At 41.0% G+C, this 17893-nt stretch overlaps 1 protein-coding gene across 4 annotated transcripts in view; it reads left to right on the forward strand.

Annotated features, from left to right (window-relative positions):
* The window catches only part of shtd (anaphase promoting complex subunit 1), a 443338-nt gene that overhangs the window by 36372 nt on the left and 389073 nt on the right, over positions 1-17893 (forward strand). For all 4 annotated transcript variants that reach the window (XM_076179508.1, XM_076179510.1, XM_076179511.1 and 1 more), the window contains exons 5-6: positions 1428-1584; positions 16339-16484. In XM_076179508.1, the coding sequence (XP_076035623.1) occupies positions 1428-1584; positions 16339-16484 (303 nt within the window). The remainder of the gene's footprint in view (positions 1-1427; positions 1585-16338; positions 16485-17893) is intronic.

Below are 17893 nucleotides of genomic sequence, written 5' to 3' on the forward strand. Positions count from 1 at the left end.
TCCCTTTCTGTGTTTCTCGTTTCTCTTTACATATATTTCCTCCTTTAGTTCGAATTCAAGTATGTAGTCACTGCAATTGGTGTCTTGTTTTCAATTTTGTCTACTATTTCAGTTTCTGATGTAAATTATAAATCTAATCTTGACAGTTCTTCATTATTCCTAAATCTAGTGTTTTCTTTTACCTATTGTGTCATTGCATGTTCTATAGTTATGTCAAATAATGCATTTCCCAATTGATCCTCTCCATCTGTCACTGTCATCTCTTCCCAACATATTGCCTGCAGTTAAAATCTTCCATGAGTACTGCTTTATTTCCATCCTTCAGCATCTCATTTAACGAAGTTTGTGTAGCCTCTAACATTTTGGAATAATCTCTAAGACCTCTTTTTTGGGTCACATAAATCACTGCAAACCTTCTGCTTTTCATGTCGCTATCTTCAACTGTATTGATAATTTTTGCATGGGGTGCACCATGTAAAATATCCAGAAATTTCTTTACATAAGTCCTGAAAAAGTCCCAAGAGTGGGTCATGAAAGTCCTTAAAAAGTCATGAAAAAAATAACCTGACAAAGAATGGAAACCCTATATATAGTATGTGTATGCAAAACAATTCACAGAGATTTTATTTTTGTAAAGAAACATGGTATGGGGTTACTAGACTGGATAGAGTGAGAAACAAGGAGGTGAGGAGGAAAGTGGGATTGGAAAAGGAGTTAGGAGATAGGGTTGATGAAGGAGTATTGAGATGGTTTGGACACATGGAAAGAATGAGTGAAGAAAGATTAGTAAAAAGTGTAAAAGGTAGAGGTGGATGGAGTGAACATGGGGGGGCAATCAAGGATGAGATGGATGGGGTAAAATGGGCATTTGGAAAGAGGGGAATGTCTGTTGAGGAAGGAAGCGAGAAGACAGAAGATAGTGGTGAGTGGAGAATGGTTGTCTGGATGACGCTGTGATTTACGTAAGGGAGTGGGTGGGGGAGGGGGTTAGGGAGTACGTGTAAATGATATTCTGATGCAGCCTAAAGAGGTCTCTCCCCATTTTCTCTTTTTCTGCATGAGGGGACGGAGAGGGGGGGTCACTGATTAAGTGAAGCAGCATTGCTGTGTCTTGCTACATTGCTTCTGACCCAGAACAGTGGGTAAGATGCAGGGATGACCCATCATCCAAAAGTAGCCAAGAAAAGAGGGAGGGGATGGTGAATGTGAGTGGAGTTTGTGGGGATGAAGTGGGTGGGAGTGGATGTATGTCTTTGACTTTGGTTACTTCCCTTGTAAGGGTGAAAAAGCCCTTGGTATATATAAGAAAACATGTGGTGATTACATCAGGGTTATGTGATATAAAGTTCCCAGGCCAGATCTTTTTATTGAAAATGTGTAGAGAAATATTACTACAAAACAGAATAAAAAATATATATATTTTTCAGGTGAATAAGGTGTGGCCTCTGAAGTATGGAGTTCTTTTGGAACGAAATGTCCCCTCAAGTGAACTTGCTTCTCCGAAGCCTGAGAATGAGAGAATCCCTACCCTGTATTCTCTCCTCCATCCATTAGATGAAATAAATCCTATCATTCAGAGAACAGGTGAGGAATTTGAAATGTATCTTGAGTGGTGGCTAAGTGATGGACTTCTTCAGTTCTGGATGGGCAGTTAGTTCTTCAGCGGTTGTAGTCTTATGGGTTATAAGCTGAACACAATTTTTTGGTAGTTGGTAGAACAAAATAATTAAAGTTGTGGATTTGTGGTAAACATGTTCAAAATTGTGGTAACCCTCCTTGTTTTTTGAGTGAAATTATCTAGTATTAGCCAGAATAAAATGATCAAATAATGATCACAAGTTAAATTTATTTGAAGACTACTTCTGTAATTTTCTATTTTATTTTTATTTCTTTTATCTATATATATCTGTCGCACACTTCTTTTAAACAACATATATTCTGAGAAGAACTTTAAATGTGTTTTAGATGAAGTGTCTCAGAAGTATGGTAGGGGTTACAAGGTTGGATAGTGAGAAAACAAAATGATGGTGTAAGGCATGATGTTGAAAGGGGTTACAAGGTTGGATAGAGTGAGAGAACAATTTATGATACAAGGCATGATGTAGAAAGTGAAAACAAGTCAGAAATAATCATGCATTTCAGAAAAACATATAATTTAATGCTCAAAGTATTTGGAACAAATTCCAAGAAATTGAGGCATATGTCAAAAGTGAAAATCTCTATATGATAGGAATAACCAAGACATGGTTAAATGGTAAAGAGTTTGAAGTTGAATTTGATATTACAGTATTTAAACACTAATCAGGATAGAAACCACAAGAAAGGTGATGCTCTGTTGTATGTTAAAAGCAATATCCATGCCTGTATTTACCTAGTTGTATTTTATGGGAAGAGAGCTGTGCTTGTAGTGACCCACTTTTGTATCTTTCTGCATCCAGTATGTTCTTAAAGTCATGTATAGTTTTAGCACTCACTGTTTCCTCATTCAGTTTGTTCCAGATATCTATCACTGTGTGGGAAGCTATTCTTTTTCAGATCTCTTCTGTAACGGTCCTTCTTAAGTTTCTTCTCATGTCCTTGTTTTTCTTCTCTCCCACTGTAGTAAGTCATCTCTTATCAAGAATTTCCATCCCTTTCATAATTCTGTAGATAGCAAATCACCTCTTTCTTTGTAGCCTTTAACTGGCTGTGTGGCAGAGGACAGCACTTCTATTCAGGGCATGGGTACACCACTGCCGCCAGTTATGTAACCTTTGTCTTGGGTAGCTACATAAGGGGGACTTAATGCGGGCGAGATAAACTCCAAGCCAGAGTTTCTTCTATTTATTAACAATGATCTGGGTCTTCAAACAACAAATTATCACTAGGCCCTTTCGGCAAAATACAGTAAGTGCCGGGCCTTGACCTTGGGCACACCTGCGTCTGGCAGACAGTTCACCTGGCCAGCTCTGGCTGGCAGGCTCTAGACCTGCCCAGCTCTGCTGTCTTGGTTACATTACAGTCTGCTAGTATAGGGGGTTAGTGGTTAGTGGGTTGTCGTAAGTAAAGGTGTTAGTTTCACTATTCTACATTACAGTCTGCTAGTATAGGGGGTTAGTGGGTTGTCGTAAGTAAAGGTGTTAGTTTCACTATTCTATGTATTGGGGTCAGTTCTACTCATGGGGTTAGTCGTATGGTTGGTGGGTATGGTTAGATATGTTATATATAAGTTAGCTTATGGGTAATATAATAGGGGCAGGTACAATAAAGGGGGGTTTAATGGGTTTCTCTGGTGACATTAGGCATCTTCGTGTGGCGATATCCTGTTTGTCTGAATTACTGCTGAATTAGGTGCTGAGGTCTGGGAAAGCGAAGTCAGCAAGAAGGGGGGAGTGCCATGTCACATGCATATGGATCACGTGCGTGGTAGGTAATGGTTATACAAGGTTACATCTTTTCTCTGTTTCAGGGTTGATAGATTTAGTTTATCCAATCTTTGTTCATATGTTAAATTAGAGAGTGTTGGTACTATCTTTGTCATTGCTCTTTAAATTCTTTCTAGTTTCTTTATTATTATTATTTTTTTAGAACTAGGTGTCCTTAGTGTTGCAGAGTATTCCAATTTTGGTCTTATCAATGTAACTAATATTTTCTTGACCATTTCTTCATTCAAGTAGTCAAAGGCTACTTTCATTGATCTTAAGTTAAGAGTTTCTTCGACTGATTTATTGATGTGGTTGTCTGGTGTCATATCAGTTGAGATATGTCCCTTTCTGAGTTGACTTTTTAACTTCCTTTGTACCAATTTTATCTTGACCCGATATTTTATTTTTGCTTTTTCCAAATTCCATTATGCTACATTTCTTAATGTTGAAGTTCACTTTACAGTTCTGACTCAATTTCCAGACTTTGTCCAGGTCTTCTTGAAAAGATTTGCATTCTTCCACTACTTACTTTCTTTAGTAGTTTCACATCATCTGCAAAGAAGTTCATATAACATTCCACAGCTGCATGTTATTGTGGCAGAGTAGCATGCAGTTGATACTTTAGGGTCTATATGGGGCGCCCCTACAGATCAGAGCCACACATCATTTTGTCTGTAATAGAGGGAAACTCTGTTCATAGAGAAATGATGACACTTTTATACTACGACTGGATGGGGGATGGGATTAGGAGTCCTACTACCTGTAGCCCCAAAGGGGACATTCCTAAAAAAATTTAAAGGCATAAGAGGGTCTGGGAGTTTTCCAACCATTAACCTAAGGTTTGGGTCTTTTAATGTGCATGGATGTAGTACAGATGAGAGTAAAAGGGAAGAGATAGGCAGTATGTTTGCGAGAAGAAAGATGGATGTGCCGGCTTTGAGTGAAACTAAAATGAAAGGGAAGGGCAAGTGTGAGTTTGGGAGTGTAGCTGGGAGGTACTCAGGAGTGAAGAGGGGACGAGGGAGAGAAGGGGGCTATACTAGTAAGTGAAGAGATAAGTAAGCGTGTAGTGGAATGGAAGAAGATTTCATCAAGGTTGATGTGGATGAAGGTGAAGCTGGGAAGGGAGATGTATTTACCTAGTTTTACTTAGTTGTATTTTACGGGACGGGAGCTATGCTCGTTGTGACCCGTTTTTGTATCTCTCTATGTCCAATTTATTCTTGAAATCGTGTATAGTTCTGGCATTCACTGTTTCACTGTTCAATTTGTTCAGACATCGATCACTCAGTGTGGGAAACTTTTTTTTCAGGTCTCTTCTGTAACTGTCTTTCTTTAGTTTCTTTTCGTGTCCTCTTGTTTCTCTCTTGTCCCATTTTAATAGGTCATCTCTATCGAGAACTTCCATCCCTTTCATAATTCTGAAAATGGTCAACAAATTGCCTCTTTCCCTACTCTGCTCCAATGTTGACTACCGTAATTTCTCCAATCTTTGTTCATATGTCAAATTTGAAAGTGTGGGTGCCATTTTTGTCACTGCTCTTTGGATTCTTTCTAATTTTCTTGTGTTTTTCTTTGTGCTAGGTGCCCACATTGATATAGCATATTCTAGTTTTGGTATTATCTATATACCATCTATATACCAAGGTCTTTTTTCCCCCTTGCCAGGGAGGTAGCCAAAGTCAAAAGGCATATACCCACTCCCATGACTCGGTGGCGTGGTTGGTAGAGTCCATGACTGTCACAACGGCGGTTTGGGTTCGAATCCTGCCCAGGGCTGAAATGATTTCAGTATTGCTGCACTTCAAGTCGTTACTCCAACTCTTGTGGGCGGGGAGTTGGGGGTGTGTGTGTGCGTGTAAGGTCATAGTTTTACCCATAGATCGGTCATACGAGCTCTGAGCTCTCTTCCAGGAGGAAAATAGCTGTCAGTCACGAATCCAACATGTGATCCAAAGACCAAGGTGAATACCCAGACTTATCAATGTACATACATATACCAAGGCTTTTTCCCCCTTACAAGGAAGGTAGCCAAAAAGGAAAAGGCATAAAATCACTCCCACCCATTCTATTTTCTTAACCATCTCCTCATCCATGTAGTCGAAGGCCACTTTCATTGATCTTAATAAGTTGTAGGTCTCTCCAAATAACTTATTTACATGTTTGTCAGTTGTCAAGTCACTTCAGATGATTACTCTTAGGTCCCTCTCTGAGTTTACTTTTTTGACTACAGTGAGACCTCTCATTAACGGACGTTAACCACTTCACTCCGGGCCAAAATCTCGTGGGCAGCATTAGCTGCCAGACGTATGATGTTTCGTCATAATACTCGCATTATAAAAAATATAGTCACGGCTATCAATCGTTCTCTCTTTCACCCGTGAATTTTGATAACCATAGAAAATGTGATGAAGCCAATTTACAGAGTATGAGGGTCACGCAGGTACAACTACAATATAATCAAGACGCTGACGTCGGCATCCTCACGTACCCACTTGCTCCTCATGACGCCTACGTAGGTGTCACCGTATGGAAGGGGTTAATTAGCTGTGTTTGCAGATTTTTCGCTGTTTTCAGTGGTTTGGAGTGGTTTTTGGGTGGCATAGTGATTGCACGCACAAAACAACAGTACCAAAAACACTGCAAACACAGCTAATTAACATCCGTTAATGAGAGATTTCACTGTACTTTGTTTCCAATCATATCTTTTTCCCGAAACTCTATTTTTGCCTCTTCCAAATTACATTATGCTACATTTCTTGATGTTGAAGTGCATATGGGCCTGGTAGTGAGAAGAGTGTAGAGGAAAGGGAGGATTTTAGGTAGATATAAATGAGTGCATAGAGGGATTAGTAAGAGATGTCAATGTAGTTGTATGGGAGACCTTAATGCTAGGGTAGGAAATGAACCAATAGAAGGAGTGATTGGGAAGAATGAAGTTCCAGGTAAAAATCGTAGTGGAGGATTGATGGTGGAGACGTGTCTTGAAAGAGAGTTAATGATAGCAAATACAGTGTTTAGGAAGAAAGTCAAGCATAAGTACACATGGGAGAGGGTGGTGGATGGAAGGGTGGCAGATAGAGCGTTAATGGACTATATAGTGATGACCAGGAGTATGGTAGGAAGAGTTAAGGATGTACATGTTCTAAGGGGAGAGAGTGGGGGAATATCAGATCATTTTCTGGTGGAAGGTAAGTTGAGAGTGGAGAATAGGTGGAGAAAGAGGAAAAGGGCAGAAGGTAGGGAGGTACTTAGAGTGAACTGCTTAAATGAGAAAGAAAAGGAGAATAAGTATAAGAAGAAGTTGAGAGAGGAGTGGGAGGGAGTGAAGGATAGAGTAGAACTAGGAGTGGAGGAGGAATGGGGATGGTTCAAGGAGGGAGTCATAAGGTGTGCAAAGATGGTGTGTGGAACAAGGAGGGCAGGAGGAAATAGAAGGAAGGGTAGTGAATGGTGGGATGAGGAAGCAAAGAAGGTTGTAGAAGAGAAGAAACAGGCATTCATAATTTGGCTACAAATTAGGACAAGGGTATCATATGGGAGGTACAAAGTAAAGAGAAGGGAAGTTAAGCATAAGATAAAGGTAGCAAAGAGGAGAGCAGATGTGAAATGGGGTAAGAGTATGACAGAACATTTTGAAAGTAATAAAAGGATGTTTTGGAAAGAAATTAAAAGAGGAAGAGCAGGTGAATCAAATAGAGAAGAAAAGGTAAAAGGTGCAGATAGAGAGATGATAATGGAAGAGAAGGCAGTGAGAGGAAGGTGGGCACAGTATTTTAGAAAGTTGCTAAATGTGAAGGAGGATAGGGAGGGAAAGGTAGTTGCATTGGGAAGCACTAAGAAAATGAGTGATGAATGAGGAAAATGGAGGAGAAATAGAGAAGGATGAAGTAAAAGCAGCTGTTAAGATGATGAGAGCAGGTAAGGCACCTGGGTTGGATGGAAGTCATGCAGAATGTCTGAAGAAAGGAGAAACAGTTATGGTGGACTGGCTGGTGAGGTTATTTAATGTTTGTTTAAGAGAGGGTAGAGTGCCAGAGGACTGGAGGAGTGCCTGTATAGTTCCACTTTACAAGGGAAAGGGGGACAAGTGTGAGTGTAGTATTTTCAGAGGGATCAACTTGTTAAGTGTAGTTGGGAAGGCTTATGGGAGGGTCTTGATCAAGAGGATTAGGAGAGGAACAGAGGGAGTAACTAGTGAGGAACAGTGTGGGTTTAGGACAGGTAGGGGTTGTGCAGATCAGATTTTTGTGGTAAGACAGATATGTGAGAAAGGTATAGGAAAAGGTAAGGATGTTTTTTGGGCTTTTATGGTTCTAGAAAAAGCTTACGACAGGATAGATAGGAAGGCACTATGGGAGGTACTGCAGATATATGGGATAGGAGGAAAGCTGTTAAGAGCAGTCAAGAGTTATTATGAGAGTAGTAGAGCTTGTGTTAGGATTAGAAATGGAGAGAGTGAATGGTTTGAGGTAAATGTGGGACTTTGTCAGGGATGTGTTATGTTGCCCTGGCTGTTCAATCTATACATGGATGGGTGGTGCAAGAGGTGAATGCAAGGGTAGTGGGTCAGGGGGTTGGAGATGGTTAAAGAAAATGGAGAAAAGTGAGAAATAAGCCAGTTGTTATTTGCTGATGACACTGCACTTATAGCAGGATCGGAGGGGGGATTGAGGAAGTTAGTGACAGAGTTTGAGAAGGTGTGCAAAAGAAGGAAGCTGAAGATAAATGTAGGCAAAAGTAAGGTGATGAGATGTACAAGGGGAGAGAGTGACAGCAGGCTGGAAGTGAGTATTAAGGGAGAAAGACTGGAGGAAGTGGATAGTTTTAGATACACCCACTCCTCGTTTAACGACCTACTCGGTTAACGACAACTCGGAGTAACGACGGGCTTTATGACAGACCAATATTCGTTTAACGTAAATCTCCCGAAGTTACAACGTCGTGTACGATAATTAAGTTGGCTGAGGCAAATTTGTATGATGTTATAAATGAACTTGTACGGTGGATATTAGCTGTGAGGTAAAGTGTTCTGAAGCTTAGGTCTACATTACCATCCTGCAAGCTGCAAAAACTACCTGGGATACAATATATACCGGTAGTGGTAAATTTTTAGTTTCGACCAAGGGCGCAATATAGCAATAGAAAATTAATTATTAATTTTGTAAATTATAATGTATCAATGTAATATGCAATTTTGTGAGCGGAAATAAAAAAAAAGGTGCTAAAACAAATTTCATAAGTAACAAAGTCATGTCAGACGAATGGTACACCATGTTTGTTATGATAGATGCCGATGTCGAGGAAATGAAAGGATAAATTCGCCTAACCCAAACTAAACTAACCTAACCTGTGTTTGATAAATCATTACCTACAAATTAAATGTCATCCGGCTCGTCCTCGTTGTCGTCGTTGTGAGAGACGTTGGCAGACGACAAGATGGCGTCCCGATTCTATGCTACCGACTTCATTCATTAGCATAATTTCTTGTAGCATGGTATTTTTTACTTTCATTTCCGCCCACAAAATTGCATATTACGTTGATACATTTTAATTTACAAAATTAATAATTAATTTTCTATTGCTATATTGCGTCCACGGTCGAAACTAAAAAAATACCCCGGTATTCAATATGGAATGTCAGCATACGCGGATTTGGTCATATACGGTAATTTCGGGAACCTAACCACCATAAATAAACAGTAAATAAAGCTTTAATGTACTGTATAAAAGAGGGAAATACACGAAAATAAAGATACAGACGCTCCTCAACTTACGTTTTAGTTACGTTCCGAATGGCCGAACGTAAGTTGAAAATGAACGTAAGTTGTTACTGTACTATACATCCGTAAATTCTATTACCATATCTTATAAAACACCCCTAAATCATTAATTATACACATAACATTGTAAAATAATAACATTAATTTCAAATAAATTAAATTCAAGCAACATAAATTGAGATGGTGGAGGAGGAGGGGAGGAGGAGGAGGAGGATTAGGCAAAGCATGCTCAGTTTGTCGTTTGTACAATGTAAACAATGGACGCAGCATCATGCGCAAGCATCGTTTGAACTACAGAGAGCGCGCTAAACTAAAAAATTCACTCAAACTTTTTTTTTTTTACAAATTTCTTTTACAGTCAGTTCTAACGTAAAATTCAAAAAAACGTAAAACGAATGAACGTAAGTAGAGGAGCGTCTGTATGTGTATTGCTGGACATTGTACATGTATGTATATGTATACACTTTCGCTTAACGACCAATTCGGTTAACGACGGCGCGCTGGTCCCAATTGTCGTCGTTAAACGAGGAGTGGTTGTACTTGGGTGTAAATGTGGCAGGAAAGGGAGGCATGGGGGTGGAGGTAGAATGTAGATAGAAAGAAGCGAGTAAATGCCTTGATGGATTAAAAAGTGTAATGAGAAATAGACATCTGGGAATGGATGCTAAGAGGAGGTTATATGAAGGAGTGATTGTGCCAACAGCACAGTACGGGCCAGGAACATGGAACATAAGAGAGGAAGAGAGAAGGAGTTTGAATGTGTTTGAGATGAAATGTCTGAGAAGTATGATAGGGGTTACTAGGCTAGATAGAATGAGAAATGAGGAGGTGAGGAGGAGAACATGGGTGGAAAGGGAGCTGGGAGATAGGGTGGATGAAAGAGTATTGAGATGGTTTGGACACATGTAAAGAATGAGTGAAGAAAGATTAGTAAAAGAGGTGTGGAAGGAGTGAATATGAGGGGTCGTCCTAGAATGAGATGGATGGATGGGGTGAAAGGGGCATTACAAAAGAGAGGAATGTCTGTTGAGGAAGGACGGGAGAGGACAGAAGATAGGCGTGAATGGAGAAGGGTTGTGTATAGATAATGCTGTGATGCATGAAGGGGAGTGGGCGGGGGATGGGGGGTGAGGAAGTATGTATGAGAAAAAATTTGATGCAGCCCGAGGGGATTTCTCCCCGTCTTCTCCTTTCCTGCATGAGGGGACAGAGAGGGGGGTTGCTGAATTAATGAAGCAGCCTTGCTGTGGATGTGCTGTGTCTTGCGACACTACTTCTGACTTAGGGCAGTGTGTAGAATGCAGGGATGACCCGTCATCCAGGAGGTGCCAAGATAAGAAGGGGGAAGGAGGGTAGAGGGGAGTGGAATATATGGGAAATGGAATGGGTGGTAGTGGTTTCTATGCCTTTTTCTTTTTGACTACCCCCCGTGTAAGGGAAAAAAGGCCTTTGGCATATGTATGTATGTATGTAAAAGCATATTGTTTGTAGTACATGATCTTCCACTTCTATATCCAAATTGTTTCGGATTTAGTATTTTGTTCTCTTCCAAGTGTTTAATCCATTTATTCTATAACTTTTTTGCATATTTTTGCTACTGTGCTTGTAAGGGATACTGGTTTATAGTTTGTTGGATTTTCTTTGTCTCCTTTTTATATTGGTACAATATTTGCATTTTTCCAATCTTATGGTACTTTTCCATCTTTGAGTGAGAAGTCAATTATCTTGTGTATTTTGTCTTAGTTCATCTATACACTCTTTTAATATCCAATTTGCAATTTCATTTGGCCTGTGTGACTTTCTGACATCAAGGTTTTTTAATTGGTCCCATATTTCTTTCTGTGTCACCATTATTTCTTTCATTTCGGGGGATCTTCCTCGTTGTCCTTCCTACCAAATTTGTGAGCTTTCAATTGTAAATGCAGACCTAAAATGCCTGGTCATAACTTTAGCCATTTCTACATCATCTATATATTTTTTATTTCCTTTGCAGTTTCACTATTTCATGTTTGTCTTTTAGTTTATCATTTACATATCTCCCCATCTGGGTATTAACTGCATGTTGTTACGGTAAAGTAGCATGCAGTTGACACTTTAGGGTCTATATGGGGCGCCCCTACGGACCAGAACTACACATCATTTTGTCTGTGATAGAGGAGGACTCTGCTCACAGAGAAATGATTAAATTTTTATTATACTGCTACTGTCCCGTCCCTCCATTATGCTGTCCTGCAACCCCTTGTTGCTGTCTTGTACCATTTCTCTGAATTTCATTTCCTTGTTTTGCCTACCTTGTGGTGGGGGGAAAAGAATACTGCCATCAAGTATTTCCACTTGGATCATAAGAGGCGAGAAAAATGGCACGGGGATTGGGACCAGGCATCCTTTTCCCTGTAGCCCCACAGGGGACATTCCTAAAAAAAGTAAAGACATAAGAGGGTCTAGGAGTATTCCAACCAGCACCCTAAAGTTTGGATCTTTTAATGTGCGTGGATGTAGTACAGATGAGAGTAAAAGGGAAGAGATAGGTAATATGTTTGTGAGAAGAAAGATGGATGTGTTGGCTTTGAGTGAAACTAAGTTGAGAGGGAAGGGCGAGTGTGAGTTTGGGAGTATAATTGGGAGGTTTTCAGGAGTGAAGAGAGGGCGAGGGAGAGAAGGGGTGGCTATACTAGTAAGTGAAGAGATAGGTAAATGTGTAGCAGAGTGGAAGGAGGTTTCCTCAAGGATAATGTGGATGAAGGTGAAACTAGGAAAGGAGATGTGGGTTTTTGTAAGTTCAAATGGGCCTGGTAGTGAGAAGAGTGTAGAAAAAAGGGAGGCTTTTTGGATAGATTTAAATAAGTGCATAGAGGGATTAGGGAGGAATGTCAATGTAGTAGTATTGGGAGATCTTAATGCTAGGGTAGATGTGTCTAGAAAGAGAGTTGATGATAGCAAATACAGTGTTTCGGAAGAAAGTCGAGCATTAATGGACTATGTAGTGGTAGATAGGAGTATAATAGAAAGAGTTAAGGATGTACATGTGCTAAGGGGAGAGAGTGGAGGAATATCAAATCATTTTTGGTGGAAGGTAAGTTGAGAGTAGGGGATAGGTGGAGAAAGGAAAGGACAAAAGGTAGGGAGGTGCTTAGAGTGAATCCTGTAAATGAAAAGGAAAAGGAGAAGGAGTACAAGAAGAAACTGAGAGAGGAGTGGGGAGGAGTGAAGGATAGAGTAAAGCTAGGAGTGGAGGAGGAATGGGGATGGTTCAAGGAGGGAGTCACAAAGTGTGCAAAGATGGTGTGTGGAACAAGAAGGATGGGAGGAAATAGAAGGAAGGGTAGTGAGTGGTGGAATGAGGAAACAAAGAAGGTTGTAGAAGAGAAAATGTGAGCTTTCACAGATTGGTTACAAAATAGGACGAGGGAGTAATATAAGAGGTACAAAGAAAAGAAAAGGTAAAGGAGGCAAAGAGGAGAGCAGATGTGCAATGGGGTAAGAGTATGACAGAAAATTTTGAAAGTAATAAAAAGATGTTTTGGAAAGAAAGTAATAGAGGAAGAGGAGGCGAATCAAGTAGAGAAGAAAAGATAAAAGGTGCAGATGGAGAGATGATAATGGAAGAGAAGGCACTTAAAGGAAGATGGGTAGAGTATTTTAGGGAGTTGCTAAATGTGAAGGAGGATAGGGAGGGAAAGGTAGTTGCAATGGGAAGTGCTAAGAAAATGAGAATGATGAGTGAGGAAAATGGAGGAGAAATAAGGAAAGGTAAAGTGATGAGAGTAGGTAAGGCACCTGGTCTGGATGGCTTCCTTGCAGAATGTCTGAAAAAAGGAGGTACAGTGATGGTGGACTGGCTGGTGAGGTTGTTTAATGTTTGTTGGAGAGAGGGTAGAGTGCCGGAGGACTGGAGGAGTGCCTGTATAGTTCCAGTTTACAAGGTTAAGGGGGACAAGTGTGAGTGTAGTAGTTTCAGAGGGACTTAAATCTTGCGGGCAGCAGCCAATGCCAGCCGTACGACGTGTCGTAATAATACTCGCATCATAAAATATAGTCACGGCTTATATCGATCGTTCTCTCTTTCACCAGTGAATTTTGAAAACCACAGAGAATGGGATTAAGAGCAGATTAGGGAGAATGTAAAAACACAGGGGCGACTACAATAAATATAATCAAGACGCTGATATGGCAGCGTCGCGAATCCACTTGCTCCTCATGACGCCTACGTGTGTGGCACCGTATGGAAGGGGTTAAGTGTAGTTGGAAAAGCTTATGGGGGGGATCTTGATTGAGAGTATTAGGAGGGGAACATAGGAAGTAATAGGTGAGGAACAGTGTGGATTTAGTACAGGTAGAGGTTGTGTAGATCAGATCTTTGTGGTAAGACAGATATGTGAGAAAGCTATAGCAAAAGGTAAGGATGTGTTTTGGGATTTTATGGATTTGGAAAAAGCTTACGACAGGGTAGACAGGAAGGCACTGGGAGGTATTGCAGATATATGGGATAGAAGGAAAGCTGTTAAGAACAGTCAAGAGTGAGTGAGTGGTTTGAGGTAAAGGTGGAACTTTGTCAGGGATGTGTTGTCACCCTAGCTGTTCAATTTATACATGGATGGAGTGGTGCAAAAGGTAAATGCAAGGGTAGTGGATCAGAGATTGGAGATGGTTAAAGAAAATGGAGAAAAGTGGGAAATAAGCCAGTTGTTGTTTGCTGACAACTCTGCACTAGTAGCAGGATCAGAGGAGGGATTGAGGAAATTGGTGACAGAGTTTGGGAAGTTGTGCAAAAAAAGGAAATTAAAGATAAATGTGAGTAAAAATAAGGTGATGAGATGTACAAGGGGAGAGAGTGGCAGCAGAGTGTAAGTGAGTATTAAGGGAGAGAGAGACTGGAGGAAGTGGATAGTTTTAGATACTTGGGTGCAAATGTGGTGGGAAAGGGAGGAGTGGGGGTGGAGGTAGAATGTAGATTGAGAGAAGTGAGTAAATGCCTTGATGGATTAAAAAGTGTAATGAGAAATAGACATTTGGGAATGGATGCTAAGAGGTGATTGTATGGAGTGATTGTGCCAACAGCACTGTATGGGGGCAGAAACATGGAACATAAGAGAAGAAGAGAGGAGTTTGAATGTGTTTGATATGAGGTGCCTGAGAAGTATGATAAGGGTTACTAGGCTAGATAGAATGAGAAATGAGGAGGTGAGGAGGAGAACAGGGGTGGAAAGGGAGCTGAGAGATAGGGTGAATAAAAGAGTATTGGGATGGTTTGGACACCTGTAAAGAATGAGTGAAGAAAGACTAGTAAATGAGGTGTAGAAGGCAAAGGTAGAAGAGGCGAGCATAAGGGGGTGACCTAGGATGGGATGGATGGATGGGGTAAAATGGGCATTGGGAAAGAGGGGAATGTCTGTTGAGGAAGGATGGGAGAGGACAGAAGATAGGGGTGAATGGAGAATGGTTGTATATGGATAATGCTGTGATGCATGAGGTGGAGTGGGTGGGGGATAGGGGGTGAGGGAGTAGGTATGAGAAATAAATTGACGCAGCCCAAAGGGATTTCTCCCCGTCTTCTTTTCTGCATGAAGTGGCCTTGCTGTGGATGTGCTTTGACTTGCAACACTGCTTCTGACCCAGGGCATTGGGCGAGATGCAGGTATGACCCATCATTCAGGAGGTGCCAAGAGGGAGGGAAGAGGGTGGAGCGGAGTGGAGTATGTTAGGGATGGAATGGGTGGGAGTGGTTTGATGCTTTTTTTTTTCTACCTCCCCTATATGTATGTATTATTTTTCTATATTATTTATTATTATTTACTTGTTTATTAATTTTTTTTATTTGTTTAATTTTTTGTATCTGACCTAGTTATGGACCAAAGGGTCTCCCATTCTCCTGCTCTTTCTTTGTAATCTTTTGAAATGAGGAAGTGGGGAGGGGAGTGGGACTGGAAGAGGAAATGGCAAAAAGGGATGATGAAAAAGTACTGGGATGGTTTGAATACATGGAAAGAATGAATGAAAATTGATTAGCAAAAGATGTGTGGAAGGCAGAGATGAATGGAGGGAACTTGAGGTGATGATTGAGGATGAGATGGATGCATGGGGTGAAAGGGTGCTTTGAGCAAGATGGTAATGACTGTTGAACAAGAAAGGGAGAAGGCAGGGAATAGGGGTTAGTGGAGAATGGCTGTGTATGGATGATGATTTGATGTAGCCTGAAGGAATTTCTCCCCATCTTCTTTATTTTCTACATGAGGGGATGGAGAGGGACGGGGTCACCGTTTAAGTGAAGCAGCCTTGCTGTGGATGTACTATGTCTTACTGCATTGCTACTGACCCAGGCAGTGGGTGGGAGACAGGGATGACCCTTCAGCCATAAGGAGCTGAGAAGGAGGAAAGGGTGGTTGGGTGGGAGTGGGTGTGTGCCTTTGACTTGGCTACCTCACTTATAAGGGGTAAGAAGCCCTTGGTATATACATACATACATATACCAAGGACTATTTCCCCCTTACAAGGGAGGTAGCCAAAAAACAAAGGCATAAAATCCACTCCCATCCATTCCATCCCCACATATTCCACTCTCATTCACCCCCCTCCCTCCCTCCCTCTTTTCTTGGCTCCTGGATGACAGGTCATTCCTGCATCTCGCCCAGTGCCCTGGGTCAGAAGCAGTGTAGCAAGACAACACATCCACAGCAAGGCCACTTCATCAAATCAGGGAGTCCCCTCTCTGTCCCTTCATGCAGAAAAAGAGAAGACGGGGAGAAATCCCTTCGGGCTGCATCAAAATGTCATACACACATGCTCCCTCACAGCCACCCCCACCCCCCACCAACTCCCCCTCATGCATCACAGCATCATCCATACACAACCATTCTCCACTCACCCCTATCTTCTGTCTGCTCCCGTCCTTCCTCAACAGACATTCCCCTCTTTCCCAATGCCCCTTTTAATCCATCTATTTCATCCTTGGTATATAGATATATTCTGACCTAGGAGTGAGTTGGGGAGCAAGGCTGGCCCTTTATCTACAAGGAGCAGAGATAAATGGAAAATCAAATTGGTGTTAGATAGGTGTAAGTGGGGTGCCTGCCCTGGCTGGCTACCTCCCTTGTATAAGAGATGAAGCCTTTTGGTGTGTAGATATAGATAGATTGTTTCTTTTTGTCTTCCAGGACACTCAAGCATCCATCAGCCCAGCTACACAAGTGATTTGTCGTCGCAAGTAGTCTTCACAAGTAATATGCCATCAGTCATCATCTTCTACAACTCTGTGGTCAATTCACACTCTGTATGGAAAATCAGGAGAGCCAAACAAGATGTGAGAAAGTTATGAATTCATTCACTACATGGTTACTAAGTCTATTCCATTCTTTGACCACTCTATTTTGTAAACCAGTTCTTGCCTATTTCCTTCTTAACCTCTTCCATATGATGGTGCCTACATAAGAACATAAGAATAAAGGAGACTGCAAGAGACCATAAGGCCTACACTAGGCAGTACCATGTACAGTCATCCCTCGTTATTCACAGTTTCTTTTATCTGCGGTGTTGACTATTCACGGATTTCAATTGAAAAAAAATGAAAGAAAAAATAAATTTTGACCCATTGGAAAGCCACTAATGCATCCCGCGGCCCATGTTGCCCATGTGAGCCTCAGGCAGCATCACCTGCCACTCAGTTCACACGTGTTCTTCAAGGTAAATAATTACAAGGTGAATAATCGCAGAATAATTATTTTTTCTATAGCTGTTCATTCATCAGTTTCCTGTTGATCAGTACCAAATTTTCCCCAATATCAGCAATATCTTGTCCGAAAATAGCAAAAAACTAGACCTATGTTCAATTGTATCACTCAGAGTGCTAGTGCATTACGCAGTGGGCAGAGAAGCTAGAGGACGAGAAGTCAAGAACAACAACAGTGGTGAAGTAGTCAGCTGGAGTGATGCAATTATTTATTGGTTAATAAATGTTTTGTTGTTGATATTTGTCTTTGAAGTATTTCCTTTTATGCCATGCATTAAAAGTTGGATTTTAGCCATGAAGAAGGAGGGTAAGAAATATGAGATATGAAGTCGGTGAGTGAATGGCCCTAATATGGGCCATATTGTATTATTCTTAGTTTATTAAGTGTTATTAAATTATACTTGTTAACCGCTGATATATGAGAAGTGAATTTATTATAAGTGGAAAACATTTAAATCATGTTTCAATGGTTAGTAGTGAAGTGTGGCTAGAATGAAGCACAAGAGTGTGAGTTTTGGCAGTGATATTCCGTAGATTTTCAATGGTTTTCTCAAAAAGAGTATTCGTGGTTTTAGCCATTCACGGGGGTTTTGAGAATGTATCCCCCGCGAATAACAAGGGATGACTGTACATTACCACCTATCATCCCCATCTGTACAGTTGTCAAACCATTTCTTAAAACAACCGATAGTGTCAGTGCTCACTACATGGTTACCAAGTCTATTCCATTGTTGACTACCCTATTAGTAAACCAATTCTTTTCTATTTCCTTCTTAAATCTACATATACCAAGGCTTTTTCCCCCTTACAAGGGAGGTAGCCAAAAAGGGAAAGGCATAAAATCATTTCCACCCATTCCATCCCTGAATACACTCCACACCCCTCCACCCTCCCTCTTATCTGAGCACCTCCTGGATGATGGGTCATCCCTGCACCTTGTCCACTGCCCTGGGTCAAAAGCAGTGTCACAAGACACAGCACAT

The sequence above is a fragment of the Oratosquilla oratoria genome, chromosome 42, assembly GCF_046742065.1.
Source record: "Oratosquilla oratoria isolate Oo_2021 chromosome 42, ASM4674206v1, whole genome shotgun sequence".
Taxonomy (NCBI): domain Eukaryota; kingdom Metazoa; phylum Arthropoda; class Malacostraca; order Stomatopoda; family Squillidae; genus Oratosquilla; species Oratosquilla oratoria.